The sequence below is a fragment of the Erpetoichthys calabaricus genome, chromosome 2, assembly GCF_900747795.2.
Source record: "Erpetoichthys calabaricus chromosome 2, fErpCal1.3, whole genome shotgun sequence".
Taxonomy (NCBI): domain Eukaryota; kingdom Metazoa; phylum Chordata; class Cladistia; order Polypteriformes; family Polypteridae; genus Erpetoichthys; species Erpetoichthys calabaricus.
Genome location: NC_041395.2, coordinates 121,543,387 through 121,565,372, shown reverse-complemented (window position 1 = coordinate 121,565,372; position 21,986 = coordinate 121,543,387). Strand labels below are relative to the sequence as shown.

The 21,986-nt window shown below is 38.2% G+C and overlaps 1 protein-coding gene across 2 annotated transcripts in view; it reads left to right on the top strand.

The window, feature by feature from the left end:
- The window catches only part of ppm1lb (protein phosphatase, Mg2+/Mn2+ dependent, 1Lb), a 245,567-nt gene that overhangs the window by 157,143 nt on the left and 66,438 nt on the right, over positions 1-21,986 (top strand). For both annotated transcript variants that reach the window (XM_028794463.2, XM_028794465.2), the window contains exon 2: positions 7,650-7,824. In XM_028794463.2, the coding sequence (XP_028650296.1) occupies positions 7,650-7,824 (175 nt within the window). The remainder of the gene's footprint in view (positions 1-7,649; positions 7,825-21,986) is intronic.

Sequence of the window (21,986 nt, the reverse complement as noted above, 5' to 3'; positions counted from 1 at the left end):
GTTTACAAGGATTGTTACCTCAGGAATTTTTAAGTGTTTGGCAAAAATCCATTAATGGACCTTTAAAGTAAGCACACAGGGCATTTGCTGAACTATTTTATTTTATTTTCTGATTCATTCAAGGTGAAGAAACACCATCTATAGGTACTGTCTTGTAACACAGTTGTCAGAGTTGGGTGGGGTTGTGTGCTGGGTTTTAGCGACTGTCATCAGAACGTATTCTTGAACTTGTTTTTTGAATTAGATTGTGTTTCAGTAATATGTTTTGTTCTTTAAATAAAATAATATTTAAAAAAAAAACTTCACCTTGATTCATATGCAACAGGCTATTTCCTTTAGTTTATCAATTACTAATCTATGCCAGACCTCAAAAATGCTGTTTTTCATTGTTAGTAGCATGGCCTTGTCTTTACTATTGCAATCCCATCTTTGCTGCAGAATCCACACTCTCTGAATTTGATCAAGAGAATTCAGGGCCGCAAAGAGAAGTAATCCAACACTGTGTGTAGAAGACGACCTGGGGGTTATTTTTAGCATTGATAGCCCTACTCAACATGCACATAATTTCTAATAGGCAGAAAATCCACACACTTAGGTTGTGATTGATGAAGCGCCTCTCTAAAGTACATCGTGGTATGAAAATGCAGCTGTATAATTAAGTTATAAATTAAAAATGTATTCAAAGGGCTTCTCTTTTCTTCATCATTCTAAAAGCCCTTATCCAGCCTTCAAACTTTGCACATTTATATAACCCAGTTACTTGTTTGCCTTCCAAGTATCCCTTTGCTGTTATAACACATATTGAATTAGTAAAACAGGAGAGATAAGTTATTGTCCACGTTGTTCTTACCCAGAATGAATGATTTAGTGTTTGAGGACCTTAGCCATGACCCCACTGTTATTATTGCTAGAACTCTGGCAAAGAGTTACATTTCAAATAATGGAATTTCTGGATCAAAGACAAATCAGCACCCAATTTCCATATTAAAATGTGACTTTAGATAGATAGATAGATAGATAGATAGATAGATAGATAGATAGATAGATAGATAGATAGATAGATAGATAGATAGATAGATAGATAGATAGATAGATAGATAGATAGATAGATAGATAGTGTCGCAGATTACGGCCCTTGCCGTCCTCTTGAACCCTCTGACTCGACTCCAGACACCAGGTAAAAGTCCAAATATTTCTTTTATTTAGACAATAATGTGCACAAAGCACCCTCCACTCCACAATACTCATAAATCAATAATAACAATACTCTAATCAATCCTCCACACTCCCAGACACTTTGCCACCCTTCCTCCCAGCTCAGCTCAGTGTCTGGGCTTTCCCATGAGTCCTTTATACACCCTGACCCGGAAGTGTTTCTCCCTTCTGTCCATGTGATCATGAACACTTCTGGGTCGGATAAAAAGCTCCTTTCTTCAACCCGGAAGCACGTCGTTTCCTCTTGTCACGTGATCGTGACGCACCTCCGGGTTATAGGGCAAGTAAGAGTCCGGCAGTCTCCCCACAGCGACTCCTGGTGGTCCCCAAGGTATCCAGCAGGGCTGTGCATATAAACTACAAAGTCCATGAGGCCCTGCTGGAATTCGGGGAACATCCACGCTGTTGGGAGAGCTCCATCTGGCGGCCTGGGGGTGAGGGCTGGAATATTTAGCCGGCCACACCCCACAATAGATAGATAGATAGATACTTTATTAATCCCAAGGGGAAATTCACATACTCCAGCAGCAGCATACTGATAAAGAAAATATTAAATTAAAGAGTGATAACAATGCAGGTATACAGACAGACAATAACTTTGTATAATTTTAACGTTTACCCCCCCCCCCCCGGGTGGAATTGAACAGTCGCATAGTGTGGGGGAGGAACGATCTCCTCGGTCTGTCAGTGAAGCAGGACATTGACAGCAGTCTGTCGTTGAAGAATACAGTAATATATACTGCATGTATTTTTTTACTTTGTACTTTACTTTTGTAGTCCTCATTGCAATTTCAAGCAAAGAGTTATTTTAATAAATGTACCTTACGTGGTTTTTTTTTAACATTTGATTGATCTACTGACTAGATTGTCTGATATAATGTACTGAATATTTACGTCACATTGAGCAGCTTAAGAAATATGTGTTGCAGAGAAACCTTTAAATCCCAGAATACGGAACGTATTCATATTTTTCAAGCACCTTTTACTAGTTGTAGCCATGCTCCATAGCTGTGAAACAGTCCATATCCTTTCTCCTTGCACTCCCTCCCTTCCCTTCATCTTTTTCACATGTCAAGTGAAGACAGCTTTCCGAGTTTCATTTCATGCTTGTTATGGTATGTGTATTTTCTGTGATTCTAAACCATGCAAGTTGTTTGATTATGCTGCCATTTTTTAACTCTTACTATATTGCACTATTCATTTTGTATCAGGGCGGCACGGTGGCGCAGTGGGTAGCGCTGCTGCCTCGCAGTTGGGAGACCTGGGGACCCGGGTTCGATTCCCGGGTCCTCCCTGCGTGGAGTTTGCATGTTCTCCCCGTGTCTGCGTGGGTTTCCTCCGGGCGCTCCGGTTTCCTCCCACAGTCCAAAGACATGCAGGTTAGGTGGATTGGTGATTCTAAATTGGCCCTAGTGTGTGCTTGGTGTGTGGGTGTGTTTGTGTGTGTCCTGCGGTGGGTTGGCACCCTGCCCAGGATTGTTTCCTGCCTTGTGCCCTGTGTTGGCTGGGATTGGCTCCAGCAGACCCCCGTGACCCTGTGTTCGGATTCAGCGGGTTGGAAATTGGATGGATGGATGGATTTTGTATCAATAGTAAAATAAACACAGAGGGAGTTGCAGAGGCTTAGGGCCCCGGGAGGCCTAATCCCTGTTTTTGCAGAGGTTGATGGTTATGAAGGAGGTGTATGAGTATAGCACAGTTGCACCTGAAAATAAAATGCACAGGACTTTACTTCCATCTGGTTAAGTAATGGAGATGTAGATGCAAGGATAATAAGGATGTTTTTATAGGGATGGACAAGTGGGCATAGTGGTGTGCATAGTCAACAGTGGGGGGAATTAGATCAGGGTCAGTGCTCTTCATCTGAGTGAGACATTTTTGGCTATGGAGGAAACAGGCAAGTTTGAGACTCCATTAGTTTGCCCTATATCCCATTGCTGCATTTCCCTTAATTTAGTCATACGAATAGTCACATTCTTGACAAGCTGTCTAAATTCCCAGTCTGATCGGTCAAACCATTCATTTGTGATCGTAGTTAATCATTTCTTTTGATGGGTCATAACATAACATTCTCAAACTCACTTAAACTAGTTCACGTATGTCAAGTCATTTGAGAAAAATGCACTCACAAACATAGGGAATAACAAGAATTCTCCACTTTTAAAAGCTTCTTTTGGCATGTCCATCGCATGCACTTCAGTTTGTGGTGAACAAAGTGAAGGAGGATTAATCTATTCAGTACATTTGATACAAGTGCTTTGGTTAATTGATAATTTGGCTGAAGAATGAAAAGATAATTCTACCACTAAATTTAAATATTTAACTAGCATCTTCATTCTTGTCCTCCTGGTGGTGTAAAATTAAAGCAAGGTAATCTGCATTGATTGCTGCATGTTGTTTTTTTTTTAACAGATCAGCACATCTATTAAGTCTAAGAACTCTGGCAAACCTTTTTGTGGTTTTAATTTTTCCCGTAAGTGAAATTGGGCCCAGCACCAGATTTTAATGCTTACTGAAAGGTTAATTACCACAAAAGTGCAAATATTTTTGTATCTGCTGTATCAATAACAAACATAATACTTAGCCATTTTAAGATAATGCAACACTGATTCTGAATTTTATTATTACATTTATAACTCATCTTGTGACCCTGTATTAGACAAGCTCGTTACGAGAACGATTGAATGAAAGGACATTGATAACTACCCACCCCCTAGTGTATTGGATAAGCAAGCAGCCTTCATTTGGGATGATATCATATTATCCTCTCATTATTATTAGCATGGTAACAGCTGCGCTTTCCTTGTCTTTGCCAAGTCAGCCGAGGCTAAAGCTAGCCTCACTTCAAGTGTCATATCATTCTTCTTGTCCTTCTGCAGAGCATGTTTATCTCTGGCCACAGCATTTACACCTTTGTGATAAGCTAAGCCAGTTTTTCTTTTGTTGTTAGCTCCCCGTAGCAGCTTCCCTGTTCTTGGAAACGCTAAACCTGCCATGTGTTGATATATGAACCTAAAATGCCAACTGTGGTAAATGTGTCGTTTAACCCGCAGCGGACTATACCTTGTTGTTACGGAAATCTGGATGCCTCTGTTTCTCTAAGAATTTTCAGAAAAATGTTGATGGATAGCATTATACTAAATTAGTTAACGTATACTTTATATATTATACTCTATATAGGATTTTTAGAAAGCTAATATACATAAAAAGCAAAGGGTGAGCTATAACATCAGTATTAAGAATGCTTACTTGAATATACATAGAGTGTAACCAACAAATAAAAATGGTGATGGCACAGTAATGATATAGTCAGCACTAAAAAGTTGGCTTAGTTGGTACAATTGTGGGGTGATGCTGACTGCTGCATTTGGTGTGAGTCAGGATTCCTGGCAGCAACATTTTAAACTGGTTAAAATTTGTCGGTGAAATTCCTTTGCAAAGAGAGTTTCAGGAATCCATGTGAGAAGTGATGAAGGAGTTACAATTTCCTAATTTGAGACGGAGAGATAGGTTTTTAGTTTTGCAATGCATTACCTGATCAAATAATTTTTTTACTTTTAATTCCATGATAACCTAATGCAGCCAGTTTTTCTAACTCATTATTTGCTTATATGTGTGTACAGTGGAACCTCGGTTCATGAACGTCTCGGAACACGTACAAATCGGTTCATGACCAAAAAGTTCACCAAACTTTTGCATCTGTTCACGACCACACACTCGGTATACGAAGAAGCCAGTTTCCCTTTTGGTTTGTACGTATTCAGTCTCTCCCTGTGCATTTCCTGTGCAGCGAGCAAGAGAGAGAGAGCGCCACACACACGAGAGAGACACACACACACACACACAGGCAGTGCGAGAGAGAGACACACACACAGGCGAGCGAGAGAGAGAGAGACACACACACACACAGGTGCGCGAGAGAGAGAGACACACACACAGGCACGCGAGAGACACACACACACACACACAGGCAGCGCGAGAGAGAGGGCTGAACGCATAAGGTAGAGAAGGCAGTTAAAGAATGCACTGGGCTTGATTTTGTTTTCACTTCTGTTTACAGCGATTGGTTCGTAGCGTGCATTGTTGCAATGTTACTTTTCTTGGTGGTTTATTAAATTACGGATTTTTTCAAATGTTCATTTTTTTCCCTGTGCTTAAAACTCATTAAAAAAAAGTGTTTTTAGCCAGCGGTTGGTAGCGCTATAGCGCGAACTATTGCAGTGTTAATTTTCTCTGTTGTTCAAGGTTTTCTCAGTGTTATTCAATGTTTTTACTTTTAGTTTACTATTACGTTGTGCATTGTATGGTTTGATTAACTATATTTGTGCTTAAAAACTTTAAAAAAATATACATTTACATACAGTTCATATGGTCTGGAACAGATTAATTGTATTTACATGCAATCCTATGGGGGAAATTACTTCGGTTCACGACCAAATCGGGTTACAACCAGAGTTTTGGAACGAATTATGGTCGTGAACCGAGGTTCCACTGTACATGTAACATGTGGTCCAGTGGTACATATAACAGGTGGCCTGGTGGTACAATGGCTAGTGCTGATGTCTTACAACTCTAGGAGACTGAGTTTGACTATTGGGTCTGTCACTGAGAGTGCGGAGTTTGAGCATTCTCAACATGTGTGCATGTCCCTGCTTGTTTTTGTTTTCTTGCTGCATCCCAGAGTTGTGCCTGTTAGGTTATTTGGTCACTCAGTATTTGCCCGGCGTGTACTGTGGGTGTTTGTTCCTGCCAGATTCATGTCCTGTTTAGGTTGGGTTCCTCTCTTACATCTTAATCTAATGCTGCAGCCCCCCAGCAACAAACTGGAAAGCATGTAGAAACATTGAAACAATTTGCAAAGTACTGTATGCAAAAACAGCAATCATGCATATTTTTATTATTGGTTGAGAAGTTTAATAAACGACAATTTGAAAGAAATAGCGGCATTAAACTACCATTGTGCAAGGGAGAAAGTGGTAAACATTATCACTGACAGAGACCCAAGGAGAGTCAAAATGATATTAGAAGATGTAGAGTAAGAACATTCACTGAGTAGTATATAGTATATTTTTGTAACCGTATTAATAGTAGTAGTAGTAGTAGTGTCATGTGCACAGAGTACTATGAAATTCTTATTTGCATGCCAAACTGACATGTAACACATCCCTGCACCTCGTCAGCTTAAAGAATATTAATACATCAAAATATATTAAATATATTTAAAAAAAATAGTAAAGATTGAAAAAGACAGAAGGTATAAGGCAGGTGGTATAGATAAAACAGTGGTGTCATGTTGACATTTACAGTATATTGAATTAGTAGAAGTTTCAAAGATAATCTGATGTCAGTTGGAAAGTCATTTTAGCTAACTCGGGTGTGATGTGTTCATTAGTTTTAGTCTAAGTCAGCACTTTGGCAGCAGAATTATGATCCTGTGATGCAGGAAGACCACTAAAATAAGAGTTGAAGGAGGAGAGTCAGGATTTACAGTAGCTTTGACAGTATTTTGTAGATGATTGGCTTTGACTGTAGCTGAAGCGTGACATTTAAAGTCGCAAGAGCTGTTGAAGATGACTGAATAAAGAAATCTGTGGAGTGCCACGCTTTGCATGGTTACGGAACCTTGGGAAGTATTACCAGCACATTTTTAGTTTGTTTTATACAGCTCATATCATTCTTGAATAAGAAACACACTTGATCTTTTTCTAAATTATTGTATTTGTATTCAATATTAAGTTACTGTTTTGCATTTGAGGAGAAATTATACTAGTTTTTAGATTATCATTTCATCTTTTTCTCTGTGCTGCATTAATTTCAAAAATGCTGTGTAAATTCCCTTTTTTCCAGTGAAAGACTTACAAGAAGGTGGTGCAGTGGTAGTGCTGCTGCTTTGCAGTAAGGAGATTGTGGGTTCGCGTCCCGGGTCTTCCCTGTGTGGAGAGCACTTTGAGTAGTGAGAAAAGCACTATCTATAAATGTAAAGAATTATTAAACAGTGTATTTTCGAGATGACATACTCATTTCCAATTTGGTGTTGACTTTTCTGTATTATGCTATCTGAAAGACAGTGATAGGATGGCATCTAACTCAGGGCTAGTTACTTCCTTGGGACAGATGTTGCTGTCATAGGTTCCTTCTCCTAGTGACATACTTGGATTTAGTGGGTTTAAAAAACTGATGTATTTTAAAGGAAAATTAAAATGCTGGAAAACTCACTGGAATTACTAAACAGTATTAATAGTTAGGTTCTCTGATTCATTTTTATGTGGGTAGAAGCATGCAGAAAATATATTTGTGTGCTCGCTTCTTGTCATGCAGGCATAAGGCCTTTTGTAGAGTCTGATGTTTTTTTAGGCTTATATTCAACAATGAAGTCTATAATCAAAGCATTTTACTTTATATCTAAATTCTTTTTTCTATTTCTTAATTTTCAGACTGCAGCTGAATATGTGAAGACCCACTTGCCTGAAGTTCTAAAGCAGCAACTGCTGACTTATGAAAAGGACAAAGAAAACAGTGTGCTGTCATATCCAAGTATCTTAGAACAACAGATCCTTTCAATTGACAAAGAAATGCTGGAAAAGCTGTCAGCCTCTTATGATGAAGCAGGTGAGAAATTCTACTGCTTAGTTTGATCCTGCAACCTATCTGTCTTTTCATAAGTCTACTTTTTTGTTGCCTTTGTAATATTTCAGAAGGGAGGTGTAATGTGTTACAGTCTATTTTCAAATAAGAAATTCATTCGTGCTGTATTTTCAAAATATTGTTTCACACAGCGTACAAGTTAGGTCCCCTTTCCCACCAAAAATATTAATTAAAACAATGTAGTAGTAAGTAGGCATTAAGAGATTAATAAAATAGCTGGAACATTTACAGATACTGAATGTCATCAAGGATTAGGTGGAGAATTAGCTGCCTTAATGTGCAAGTGCATCCCTGTCCCTCTCTAGAAAAGGAATTCTGAAGAAGAAGTCTTTTAATTTTATTAAATTTGAGGGGACAGAAAAAAAATTTAAGTTTTGATCATTTTCTTAATGAATTTTTATATATTGTTGAAAAATGTAAAAAATGTTTCTGTAAGTTAAGGGATGAAGTGTTTTTGTAAAAGAACTGTATATCAATTTTATTTGTGCAATGAAGAGAGCCCAGAACACAACAAGATATGTTTTTCTAATTTCAGTGTAGTGTAACATATCATATTCCCTCTGTAATATAAGATCTACCCGTTGAAGAAAATGCTAGCAGTGAAATGAAAGTTGCCATGCTAGACTGGACCGACCTTGTTCAATCTGATATTAGTAAGAAAAGGTCTGTTTGTGGATAGAGATCTACACTTTGATAACTCCAGTGGTGCTCAGGAATTGAACCAATTAGTGTTCAACAGGGCGTAAACTGAGGGCATTGCCAGAGAATATGCCTGAAGATATCTCCTACAGATAAGATCTAATCCTAAGTACATTTTTGACAGTCAAAGATGTGAGAGTAATACACAATCTACAGTGGTTACTACATTTTCCTGTTTTTGACACAGAATTCTAAGGAGCGTATTCTATCAAAGTCCAAATTCCTTTCATTGCTTGCAAATCTAATTGTTAGGGGATGCTTTCTTTGCTTTGTCAGATCACATAGAGGGTGTTGTTGTTGTCAGTGCTAAATTATTTACTTTGGAACCCTAAAGTCTGAGCATTCACTGCTTAGTTGTAAAAGTGAAAATTAGGAAGAAATAGACTCCCAAAGCAGCTTTTTTCTGGCAAGGTTTTCTGTTTCACATAAACGATATCACAACTCCATCCTGTCTCCATTTTGGAGCTAATCCTGGCATCATTGAATGGAACACAGGGACTAAACCATGGTGGGGCCCCAGGGTACATACATGAAAGGTGCACACACTCTCAGTCACTCGCATCAGGCCAGTTTAGAGTCACCAATTAACCCTAACCCACAAAGAGTAACCTAACATGAAAACTGGATTTCCTAGATAAAAACCAATACAAGACCCAAGGGGAACTTACAATAGCTACACCCATCAATCCGGCAGCATCAGGGCAGCATCCGTTCAAGTCCAGAATAACAACTTGGGGGCCAAAAACACAAAAAAGATGTGTTTATTAAAGACAATAATTACAATGGAGGAATTCTGAATCCTTGTCTGAAAGTACTACCCAAAGCACTCATTCCGACTTCTCTCGTCTGTCTCACTCTCTCTTTCTCTATCACCTTCTCTCTCTGTCAATCTGTGTCTCAGGTTCTTTTTCTTCCTGTCAGTTAAGGCTTCATCCAGTCAGTCCATATGGCTTCATACTCAATAACCCCTAGACTAGGCAGTGGCCATAAACACCATCCCATTGTCACTTTAGACAAAGCTACTTTTTTCTAAGATGACCCTTTATTCGCTGCAGAGACACTAAGCTAGAACTTCTGTAATGACCAGTAGTGTCTGTGCGCCCTTGAAGTGTCATGTCTCCCAGGCAGCCTCAATGGTTCCTGCCTCCATTCTAGTCTGGTGATAACACCTTTTTTAAAGCACATGTGCCATATATACAATTTTAATTACTGTATGAATTTTGAAGAATGTTATGTCTCTTTTTTATGCCATATCCCCATGTATCTGCTATTATTTAGCATGCATGGCATATCTGTATACTGTATAAGTCTTATGAAATTTGTGTTTGAGTATAATCGGTAACTGTCAACGCATTTAACCTGAAAATTGCTCCAGGGGTGCTGTACAATCGGTGACCCTACGCTCATACTAAATACCACATTTAGAGTTTGTACACCTAATTTTAGTTTTTTCACAGAGAGAGAGAGAGAAAGAGTTTTTCACTAAAAATTTTAAAAATAATACTTAATTACCCCTAATGCTTTGTGCCTTTTATCATTATGAAGACCCAGATGACACACTTTTTGCCACATGAAAGGTTTTCCCAATAGTTTCATATTCTTAGCTAATGCGACATCACTTGTTGTGAGAAGTGCAGTATTTGCCTTGTTTGTGTTACAAACAGAGGCAGGAATGGGGAAACTGGGAAAACAGTATCTTGGGAACTTATAAATATCAGCTGTCTATCAATCTTTAATTTACATTTCTCACCAATACTACAAATATTGTGGTGTCCAATGAGAATATAAAACAATGTGTTTGATTTGTTCAGAAATTGACTGGTGAGTACTACAATAATAGTAAGATTGTCAAATAAAAAAAACAGCAGGTTTAAAGTCCAAGATCAAAAAGGATCAGGGGCTTAAATTGTTACTTAAATGTGACTAATAGAGATTCACAAATACATCCAAGGAGAGTGTAGGAAGTAGGAATGAGGATTAATGGACTTTTAATAGCAGGAAGACTATTTTCTTGAAGAGAAGGTTCATCTCATAAAATTTCACATTCTTTTTAGTATATCCAAAAAAAGCAAGAATCAGAAAGAGGTTATCTTAACCACAGGCTTATTGGACTTGCTTTTTAAACAGCATCATTCAAAAAAACCCTCAGGGTATTTCCAGTTGTTACTCCTCTGATTTACTAATCAAAGGGATGCAAGGTTCAAAGCTGCTGATAAGAAGGAAGATTTTTAACTGTGATGTTGTTTCCCCCAGCTCTGTAAAACCTTGTGACTCCTGCCTTTAATTTTAAGTTGTGGAGAGCTGGAATGAGAAAGGGTAGATTCTTGGTTATATTTAGGTTAATTTAACTCCAGAAGTAGACTGTCTTCTTATGTGACTTTCTTATGGAATGCGGCCAATAGCTAAGGGATAAAGTGAGTGTTCTAGACACTAGTGTGGGCATTGCTTTTCCATTCTTTGTAAGAGAAAAAAAGTCTGGTATATGAAGATAGTTCTAATTCACATGCTAATATTTCTGTTGCACCCTTTGCAGGTAATTAGTGGTCTCCTTTATGCCTGGCATTAACATGTTTTTGGTTATCCGGTTATAATCAGATAGTATCTGACCACATTAAAAACTAGTAGTAAATAAACTTCTATTCAAATCTCTCTGACCACATTCAGAGCTGGTCTTAAGTGGATAGCAACTACATTTAACACAAGCATTAATGCCAATACATTTAATGTTCACATTCAGAATAATTAATAACATGAATTTTGCATGTATTTATCACTTTGAATCTCTATCTACAGCACCATCTTAACAGCATCATAGGCCCCCAGGCAAAGTAGTGCACTGGGGCCCCTGTTTTGATAGCAAAACAGAAATATATATAGGCATATGTTAAGGAATACTAGAGAGGGATTTTAATGGCAGGTGTAAATGTAGTCCAGTTTAATTATATCTGGATCCAGTCCAGACAAGAAACAAACGTTAATGCCAGGTGTCTGAGTTCAGATGACTTATAATTCAGAGGGGATCTGTGTTCTTATCAGGTTTCAAAATCTCAGAGCACTGTTCCTATTCAGTCAGCAGAAAAAGTGGATTTTGTGTTTGTAATGTGTCCTAAAATAAGAAATATGAGGTGTGTCTTTATACATGGAACATAACATAAAATATAATTTTCAAATATACTTAATCCAACTCAGGTTTGAGGGTGTGGTAAATACATGGTTTAATTTAAAAATCTCTGCTCTATTCTCTTCTATTCTATTTACTATTTGGTTTGTATATAAAGCAAAAATTGTGCTGGTGTTGAAGACCATTAAAAGGAATAAACAGCAGAGTGAAGGGCAATCACCAAATACCATGAGGAGTACTTGAGCATGACAGTTTAAGGCCATGCCTAACTTCTTCCATCATAGTGGTTTTATTGTAATTAGTGTGTCCTGTGCTCTATAGAAGCATTTAAAATGTGCTAACAATGGGCTAACTTACATCATTGTTAACGCAGGTGAGCAAATGACTTAAAAGAACGGAGATAGCTGGCATGAAAGAAAAATGGGTGGTAGTGAGAAGCCCTGTTTGTTAAAGTAATAGTGCGGAACCAATTAGGGGGTTTCTAGCTACTCTGGGGCATGCCAGAGATTTTTGGTTGGTTTTGAATTTCTGAGCACCAAGTGAAGTTGGAAATTGCCGGAAGGAAGTTAGACCTGAATAATAAATTACGAATTGCTTGGACTCACCATCTGTCTTCCAACTCTGTGTGCGTGTGCGTGTGTGTGTGTGTGAGAGAGAGATTGTGTTTACCATGTATACAAGGTATATGCAGTACTTATATTGAGTCTAACTTTTGAAAATTAATTTTGGAAGTCAGATAATGCAATAAAAAGATCATGTTGTTTAACTTAAACCAAGGGTCTCCAACACGTCACTCGCAAGCTAGCGGTAGCTCACAACCCCTTCCCAAGTAGCTCGCCAAATGGTTAATGAATCTTAAATAAATTTGAAAACTTAATTAGTCAAATTAGGGGTGGGCGATCTTTTGAAAAAAATTATATCACAATCCATCATCTGAATTGCAATCTATCTTTTCAATGTGGCATACACTTAGGAGAATATCCGGACTCAAACTCATCAAGACCTAAGTAACACTTTATTTTAAATATCAAACAAAGTTGAATTCAATTGTTCTCTGGTTCGCTAGCTAAGCGGAGTTAAGGAACATGCCCCGAAGCTGGCAAGTAAGTGAGGAAGGCCCTTCCCCTCGGCCCGCTGCATGTTTCTTGGATTCACTGAAATAAATCGGGTACCGCAAGTGAACTATGATACATAACAAACTGAGAGAAATCGCAAAATCAACCGAAATGTTCAAGCAAATTATAGAAAAAAACCCAATCTAAATCCGTTAAATAGTTCTCTCATGAAAAGCAGACAGACAGACAGACATTGGACTTTATATATTATATATTAGTAAACCTTCAAAATAATGTGCAGTTAAAGTCTCAACAGCATTCTCAGCATTTCTGGATCTTAGTAGAGCCAGATAACTGTAAGAATCTTCACCAAGCAGCTCTGAAAATGTCTGCTTTGTTTGGGTCTACATACATCTGTGAGTCTGCCTTTTCTGACATGAATGTCATGAAATCAAAGTTCAGAACAAGACTGACAGATTAACATTTAAATGACTCCATAAGAGTGATCTTAAGTGGCTACACTCCACCATACACTTCTCTTGTTGACTCCATGCAGTGCCAATCATCTGACTAACTAAAAAACATATCACACATGCCGCTGGACATGTGAATAAAGTGAAACAGTGACCTGTAACAAAATGACAAATGAATAAGTCATATATATGTATTTGCAATTGCATTGTTTTGTTTGACAGCATTCATGTTTTAATTCATTTGTGTGAGATACACTAGAAAATGCACACAGACATACAAAATGCACTTGCAGGTGAACTAAATATTTTTTGTGATGTTTTAATGCAAAATGTGAGTTGTGGACACCAAAATTTTGTAAATGTCCAGGCAAAACAAGCTTATTCAGTTTGTTTGGGTTGAAATAAGCTATGAGAATAAACGTTAGAAAACATAAGTAGCTCTCAGCCATTTTCATTTTGTAAAAGTAGCTCTCAGAGGAAAAAAGGTTGGAGACCAATGACTTAAACTATATTGTCATATTTCTGGTGGAAGGTTTAAAGGTGAAGTAGGTGAAATGTTGCATATGATGAAAAGAAAACCTGTTGAATTATTTTTCAAGAGAAATTCTTATCACTACTAAGTGTAAATAGATGTAAATATAGTGCTCCTTTTTAGCTGTAAACCATAACTACGCTCAGTGTCAGTAAACTAGTGATAGGATTAGTCATGTAAGCCAGTGATGGATCTTTTATGCACTTCCAGCTAATTTCAAAGAACTCTTCACAAAGAATAAAATAAATGACACTGCACCAAATTACTGCAGACTGCAAATGTTAATACAAGGTTCTGAAATATTGTTAGTCTTTCATTTTCTTATGTGTTCAGTCATAGTAGACCATACAATGTATTTTACTGAGATAACCTTATTTTCTGGATGGGAAGAAAATGGTGTACTTTTATTTTGCTTTGAAATTTTAAATATTTTCATACTGTACTTTTAATAAAAAATACAAAGTAAAAATAAAATAAAAAATCTGGAACATTTGTTGTGGCTGTGTATTTTACAGTCCATTAACAAACAATACCGGTGCTTTGTTTAAGAAAAAAAAAAAATGCCAGCGTTGCTGCCATGCATACTTTTAAGCCAGTCCACCCCAATAATAATAATTCTTTGCATTTATATAGCGCTTTTCTCACTACTCAAAGCGCTCAGCAATTGCAGGTTAAGGGCCTTGCTCAAGGGCCCAACACCCCACTAGCGATAAATCAGTTAACTAAATTCTCTGGCTTGTCCCTTTCTTGCATACCTAACTGCATGTCTTTCCTGCCAGTGAACATTCACCACAGTTAACTTTATACTGTTGACTCCCACCAGAAAGCATTCACTTATACCCCACTCTTGAGTTGAGTTCCACAACAATCTTCTGCCTCTTCTGAGGTCTTGGCTAGCCAGCTTTTCTTTTTTCTGTTAGGCCAAAAAAAGACCACATAATCCTTCTCTCTATCTATCTTTCACCTCGCTGGCTGCACTGCCTTTGGAAGTAAGCAATCACCTTTAATCACCTTCCTGGTCAGTAGAATAATGATGCATCGCTCCTTCTATTCATTCTATAACTAGAGGCCTCATGAATTACTATACAGAAAGAGCTTAGTGACATTCTGAAGCCTTGAAAGACAACTTCCTGAAGGCTCATATCAGACATTTAAAGAACCAGGCCTATATTCATGCATTATTTGGTTACTACATCTAGCTATGCCTTGTTTCCCAGACAAAATGTATGTAGGTGTCATTTCTCTCTGTTGAGGCTCCTTCCCAGTTGTGCATTTTTCTTACCATCCCATCCCATCCCATCCCAGAATCCTGTCATAATGGATGTACTCCTGATTGCTTTATTGTGGCTGTCAGCAGGCCTAAATAATATTTGGAGTTCACTCTATTATTATAGAAGCTTAGTGACATGAACATGTTTAATAGTGATGTTCTTTAAATGAAAGACTTATTCTATCTTATGCATTTGATTAAACTGATGTGATCTAATAATTTAATCTACCTTTCTTTTTCATAGCATCTTGTCATTTCACTTTGCACATCAGTGACTATTAATAATATTCTGTTTGAAATTATAACCTATAAAGCTTATTGCTAATTTTCCTCAAATGTTAAAAATGTCTTTTTATGGAGTGCATCTAGTGTCTTAATTTTAGAACTAAAGATATGAATAATGCAGTTCTTCATTTTTCCCCCTCGGGTTGAACATCTGCTGCTGTCCTAATAAGTTACAATTTGTGTCACTAGATATGTCACATGGGAAAGAGAAGCTGCATAGTTAAACAGATTGAACTTTCAGGGAAACAAATAAAGCACTATTGTTCCTTTTTATGTTACGTGATAGTTGAGAGTGTTAATACCCACACTAGTCAAGCATTGTAATTCAGCTGTGAAAGGTCTATTTTCAGATTAAGCATGTTTTAAGAAGGTAGGAGCCATAAAGATTGAAATCCTAGATCACGCAAAGCTAGACCCAATTAAACTATAATACAAGCTGAAATCAACACTGGTCTGTCAGGATGGAATGGGGAAGTTAAAGAACTACACAGTCCATTTATAGTGTAGCTCTGGAGCAAATGGTACTGGCCTTAGAGTGCTATCAGGATAGCTTTAGGCTTTCTATATGGACTGTTCCTCTTATAGGGTTACGCTGATTATTCATCCCCTTTCATCCTACATCAGGAGTCTTGTGATCAGTTTCAAATTTTTGATCAATGAACCAACAATTGCTTACCACACATTTTACAAAACAAGCAAGAACACAAAACAATATAAAATAATCACGTAAAGTACTAGGTAATTAAATGCAAACAAATTACAGTTTGACAGAAATGAGTCAGTGAGCAGAGCTTGCAGGTATCCCAGAGTTGGGTCTGAAAGAAAAATTAGGTAACATGAATGCTCTTGTTGAAGGGGTCAGTGATGGTAATGATTGATGAGCAGCTTGGCAAGATCATAAAGGAGTCACTTGTAGGAGATGTACACATATGGATTGCAGATGTAAAATTCAACTGAGAAAGAAGAAGGGGCCTCAGGTGCAATTCAGATGTTATGAATGAGTTGAGCCGTAATATAAGTTAATGCTAGCAGAAGCTGGAACAGTAAAAAGATCATATGCTTATAGAAGACTTGTAGTGACAACAATTATTTTAGGGTTTATAATGTATAATGAAAAGTGGATTGAAGACAAGTATATTTAAGACAGGATGCCAGACAGTTTAAGATTCATGCGATTTTAGTATCTGGTGCAAGACGGGACTCTATATTTTCAGTTTGTTGTAATCTGGGGATTATTAAGAGAAGAGTACAAGTGATATTCTCAAATTTGCTTAATCTAATTCAGGGTTGAGAGAGGAGGCGGAGTTTACCTATGCAGCATTGGACATAAGGCAGGAACCAGCTGTAGATGAGCCAAACAATCATAGGATCAGCACATGAAAACACCAACTCAGGATCAATTTAGAATGGAAATTAACCTAAAAAACGTCTTTGGAACATTGGAGCTGAAACCAAAGTACCTGGAGAAACACCCATGCAGACATGGAATGCATGTGCAAACTATAGATAGTAACCTGGTGTAAGATTCAAACACAGGATCCTTGATTTGTGAATCAGCAGCAAAAACCACTACAATAAAGACAATTCCATTAATTCTATTGTAAGACAATAAATGTTCTAAATAGTATTTCTGCCTCCGAGATGTACTTTTTATTTTTTAATTACTTTGCAGATTCTGTAGATACTTTTGGAGTAAAAATATTGCTGAAAAGAATGTGTATAGCCCAACTTTTCACAACTATTTTCTGGTAGTATTAAGTGCAAAAGCTACATCCCCTGTTCTGGTACATCTATGGTTAGTACAGATCTTTCAGACTTTCAATGAAATGTACTCTTATAAGAAAATTGGTGGTAGCGAGCCAAGGTGGATTAGGTAAGACTGATTTCTAATTTCACTATAACTAGAACAATCAACCTTATTTTATTAAAGTTACATGAACAATCATTTATTATTAAGAATGATTGATCAACTGCTAATGTTAGAATAGCAACATGCCATTAAATGCTAAAGTGCATACATTAGACAATTTTGAATAGGCAGAACATGGCACAGTCATGATTCTTCTTCCTCCTGCAGTGAATTATTCATGATAAAAATGAAAAAAATAGGACTTCTGAAGTTTAGTTGTTTTCATTAACATTGATGATTCATGAATTCTTTGAAATAATGTAGTATCTGTTCATCCTGCTGTTTTGATTTGATCAATATTATTGTATAGTGGTTATCTCCAGGTCTTAATCATGAATTAAGGTAACCAGAAAGACTCCATCTGATAAATTGTTTGATGCATTCACCATAAGTATTGGTAAATAGGCTTGTCATATTGTATTTTTTCAGTAGTTAATTGGTCATCAAGTCAATATATGGGTCATTTCCATTTTAGTGTTATTTATACTGGTGTGTTTAATTAAATTTAAAATATTTTAATTTCAGTCTACTCTGTGTGCCTTCAGTCTGCATTTTGTCCTGGTTATGGCATTTCTCTCTGAAGTATACTATTAGGCAACTCTAAATTGACCCAATGAAAGTCTGCAAAGGCAATGTGATATCAATACTATGTGGTTCCTACCTTGTGTGTGTTACTGCAGGTATAGACTGGCTAATTGTGACAGTATATTAGAAAAACTGAATTCATAAAAATGGGTGGATGAATCCCAATATTCTTATGTAGATTACTTTTGCTCTCAATGTATGTCTTTACCTCTGTTTCTAGATTTGATTTTAATGCTTTGGCAGCACAGCATGAATTGTGCCAATAAAACACCCTTGAATGAAATTTAATTAAATTGCTCTGCCTGGTAGTTTTCATATAAAAATTTGCTGAACAATGATTTTTCCATTAGTTAAAAGAACTGATTTAATGGCTAAAGTGCAAGCTAATTGACTGTCATGGAGATGAGTAAAGACGACCATGAAATTACCAGTGCTGTTTGTTTTTTAGAGTTTAAGAAAGAAGTCTATCTTTATCATTGTTTTAGCATAACATCCTGTAGTTCATTCTTTTCTCTATTTCCTTTTGTCATTTTACTGTAATTCGTTGTTTCTGAACAGTCAAGAACTCAAAATATTTTCTTTGTACTAGTAGAGCTCTCTGGTTGTTAGCTGACAACAAAGAAAAGAATCAACACCTTGTGTTTTCTCAGTGTGGTCACTCCATGTTTCTATCTTGTTCCTTCATTTATTCCCTTTTCAAGGTACCAGTCAATCCATGCAGTCTGTCTGATTTTGATTCATTGGGTGTAATTTTCTTACAGGGAAGTAATACCAGTCTGTCTTGCTAATACCATTAGGTGATTCTCAAGAATATTGGAGGACACTGCATCATTACATAGCTTACATTACATAACTATACATATCATAACTAAATACTATTAATACCCTACAAACAGTATGTATCTTGTTTATACATATATATATATATATATATATATATATATATATATATATATATATATATATATATATATAGTCACACACGTGTGCATGGGAGGCAGCTAAAGGGCTTGAATAAGGGCAGTTACGAGGCACGCCGGGATGTGGCAGAGTGCACTGACTCTTTTTCTTCCTATCCTGTAGACCATTCACAGGAGATTCCACCTGGCTCTCTTGACGTCACTTCCGGGACCGAGCCTATGGAAGGAGACCTTGCCGGCTCCGGCCCCTGTGATGTCACATCCGGGCTCGAACCAATGGCTGAAGACTATGAGCCTGATCCCTATGATCTCACTTCCTGTTTTCCCCTTTAAAAGCCTGCACCTTTTCCCTATTCCCTCAGTTCTGTCTTGGACTCAGTTGTGTGCACATCAGTGCAGTATTCATTTAAAAACGACTTTTGCAGCCAGGAAATCAATTACACGGGTGGCTGCCCCAAACCTTTCTATGACTCTGTGTTGAGTTTGTGACAATATGTATATATTGTGGTGGGTGGCCGGGTCCCATGCCGATCGCCCCTTCTACATACAGTATGTTCCGGGGGAGCAACTATGGGCATCTCAGTACCTCCCCCAGGACATTTGGTGACAGCCTTCCTGGCTGACGATGGTGCCTCAGTTTCCCGCAGGGCTCCAAGGGAGATGGAGTCCTCAACAGCCCGGTTGGGAGCTGGGGTGGCCGCCAGGGGGTGCTGCATGGATTCCACAGCCCAGCTGGACAAATCTTCAGCCCCACCCAGAAGTGCAATTGGAACCAGGTGGTCAAGCACTTGGAACACTTCTGGGTAGGCTATAAAAGGGGCCAGCCACCACCACTCAGGGCCAGAATCGGGAGGAAGAGGACGAGGTTGCCTGGGAGGAGTGGTGGTACCAGAAGAAGGGTTGTGTGTTGTGGTTTAAGTGCTTTGGGACTGTGTATTGCCTGTGGGGTTCATGGGGAAGACGTGCCCCACAGGTGAAGAAAATAAAAGTCTTGTATTTTTTCACGTGCCTCTGTGTAGTCTGTGCCTGGTCGAGCGCTATATAGCGTCTAATTCACAATATGTATATGTATATATGTGTTTATATACAGTCATATGAAAACGTTTGGGAACCCCTCTCAGCCTGCATAATAATTTACTCTACTTTCAACAAAAAAGATAACAGTGGTATATCTTTCATTTCCTAGGAATATCTGAGTACTGGGGTGTTTTCCGAACAAACATTTTTAGTGAAGCAGTATTTAGTTGTATGAAATTAAATCATATGTTAAAGGCATTCATGCAGAGGGACAACTGTCTGTGCAAAAATTTGTGTCCCATTGTAATTTTGCTGATTTGAATGCATGTAACTGCTCAATACTGATTACTTGCAACACCAAATTGGTTGGATTAGCTCGTTAACCCATGAACTTTTCTGCACTCACGCCACGAATGGTCAAAAATAAGGCTGTAACATAACAAAATGTTATGTGGAAAAAGTGATGCGCTGTGAATACTTTCCGGATGCACTGTATGTATTTTTTTTTTCTCAACCCTGTATATATATATAAAGGGGTGAGAAAAAGTAGGTTTACAGTTGTGAGTACACGAAACTCAGTGTTTATTCTTGTATTATTCATTTATTCATTATTGTATTATTTATTTGTTTATTTGTCTTCTTCTTATTATTATTATAGTGTGCTTGAGTTTAGCAGTCATAACCTGCATGTCTTTTCGCATGTATATAAATATATATTTAATAAATATAGTGGCCACCAGAGGTCACCCCACCTGCCCAAACCCCAACACAGGAAGACACAGACACAAGCTTACCCTGCAGTATATGTCTATTATAGTGGGGAAGCGCTTTTCCCAGCCTCCCCACAGCAGCACAGTTCCATAACAGTCCAAGCACCAATGCACAGTCCTTCTTTCTTCCTTTTCTTCTCTTCCTTGTTCCGCCTCCACGCCTCATCTGGCAAGCTTCATACTCATTCACTCAACTCTGGCTCCCTGAGTGAAATGAGGTGGCTCCTTTTATGCTACATCTGGGAGCTCTTCAGGTGGCTCATCAGTGTTATCTGAAAGTACTTCTAGGTGTGGTGGAAACACAAAGTAGGGCTCTGCAACTCCGCCTGGCAGCCCCCACGGAACCCAGCAGGAGCCCTGTGAGAATCCAAAGTGCTGCTACAACCCAGGGGGACTGACATCTAGTGCCCTGTGGGAGACAGTGTCCTGCACATGTCTGCTCCCCTGGTCCTCCCAGTACATTGGCCTCCCAGTCAGGAAAGGGCTGCAGCCATTGATCACAATATATATATATATATATATATATATATATATATATAGAGAGAGAGAGAGAGAGAGAGGAGAGAGAGAGAGAGAGAGAGAGAGGGAGAGAGAGACGAGAGAGAGAGAGAGAGAGAGAGAGAGAGAGAGAGAGAGAGAGAGAGAGAGAGAGAGAGAGAGAGTGGGCGGCACGGTAGCACAATAGTAGTGCTGCTGCCTCGCAGTAAGGAGACCCGGGTTCGCTTCCCAGGTCCTCCCTGCATGGAGTTTGCATGTTCTCCCCGTGTCTGCGTGAGTTTCCTCCGGGTGCTCCGGTTTCCTCCCACAGTCCAAAGACATGCAGGTTAGGTGGATTGGCAATTCTAAATTGTCCCTAGTGTGTGCTTGGTGTGTGGGTGGGTGTTTGTGTGTGTGTGTCCTGCTGTGGGTTGGCGCCCTGCCTGGGATTGGTTCCTGCCTTGCTCCCTGTGTTGGCTGGGATTGGCTCCAGCAGACCCCTGTGACCCTGTGTTCGGAATCAGCGGGTTGGACAATGGATGGATGTATATATATACAGTGGAACCTCGGGTCACGACCGTAATTCGTTCTAAAACTCTTGTCGCAACCCGATTTGGTCGTAACTCAAAGTAATTTCCCCCATAGGATTGTATGTAAATACAATTAATCTGTTCCGAACTGTATGAACTGTATGTAAATATATTTTTTTTAAAGATTTTTAAGCACAAAATTGTTAATTATACCATAGAATGCACAGTGTAATAGTAACCTAAATATAAAAACATTGAATAACACTGAGAAAACCTTGAACAGAGAAAAGTAACATTGCAAGAATTCACGCTATAGCCTTATGAACCGCTCACTGTAAACGCTTTTTTAAATGAGTTTTAAGCACAGGGAAAAAAAACAAACATTTGAAAAACCCTTAATTTATACAAAAACTAACCATAAACAACCAAGAAAACCAACCTTGCATGAGTCAATTTCTGGCATGAAGGAAGTGAGGAGGAACT